The following is a 775-nucleotide window of genomic DNA, read 5'->3' as shown; positions in this document are numbered from 1 at the left end:
CTCATGCCGCTTCCTCCCGATGTATTCACAGAGTTTGACAAGCTGCTAAGGAAGGCAGACGCAACGAGAAGAGACTGGAAGCGAAAGCAGGGTAAGAGCGGTTGATCCGCTCTGGAAAATACCAACCCAGCCAGGGAAGTTTACCATGATCTTGATCTGGTCAAGCCCTGTCCTAGTGACAGAAAAAAAACTTCATTTTCCCAGCCCAAGAGCCAGTGCCTCCTCAAAGTTATTTTCATCTAAAGAGACCTCAGACCCCTTGCTTCACCCCGTCCTTGTCCTCGTCTTGGAGACAAGGGTCTTTAGCGGTCTCCTGCCCGGCTGGTTTCCCCGATCTGACCACCAGGTGGCGCCCCGGCTCAGCCTAAAGCTTATGACTCCTGAGCATGCCCTCTCTTCCCCTGCAGGTCCCTATTTCCAGGAGCCTTTGAAGTGGAAAGTCACCGAGGACTGCCAAGTGCTTCTGACGTGCAAGGCAAGTCTCCACCCCACCTCCAGCTCTGCCATCAGCCCCGTGAGGCATGACCTGTGACTCATCCCTAAGCCCAGTGGCTCTCCCTGCTTCCTCCATCCTGGAATTTATCTCCTGTGCCTGGCTGATTCCACAATTAGGAAGTGGCACACACACACACACACACACACACACACACACACACGTTCATGGACACATGCACACACACATAAATATATACACACCACACATACATACACACTTGCACACACGTACATACACCCATACACATAAATACACATGTACATACTTACACACGTACAC

The 775-nt window shown here is 51.6% G+C and overlaps 1 protein-coding gene across 1 annotated transcript in view; it reads left to right on the top strand.

The window, feature by feature from the left end:
• Nucleotides 1-775, top strand: part of Myom3 (myomesin 3) — a 46,525-nt gene that overhangs the window by 35,623 nt on the left and 10,127 nt on the right. Inside the window, exons 25-26 of the mRNA XM_005353386.2 lie at nt 32-91; nt 408-475. Of these exons, the coding sequence (XP_005353443.1) occupies nt 32-91; nt 408-475 (128 nt within the window). The remainder of the gene's footprint in view (nt 1-31; nt 92-407; nt 476-775) is intronic.

This window comes from Microtus ochrogaster, chromosome 10 (genome assembly GCF_000317375.1).
Source record: "Microtus ochrogaster isolate Prairie Vole_2 chromosome 10, MicOch1.0, whole genome shotgun sequence".
Taxonomy (NCBI): domain Eukaryota; kingdom Metazoa; phylum Chordata; class Mammalia; order Rodentia; family Cricetidae; genus Microtus; species Microtus ochrogaster.
This window is presented reverse-complemented; position numbering and strand designations above follow the sequence as displayed.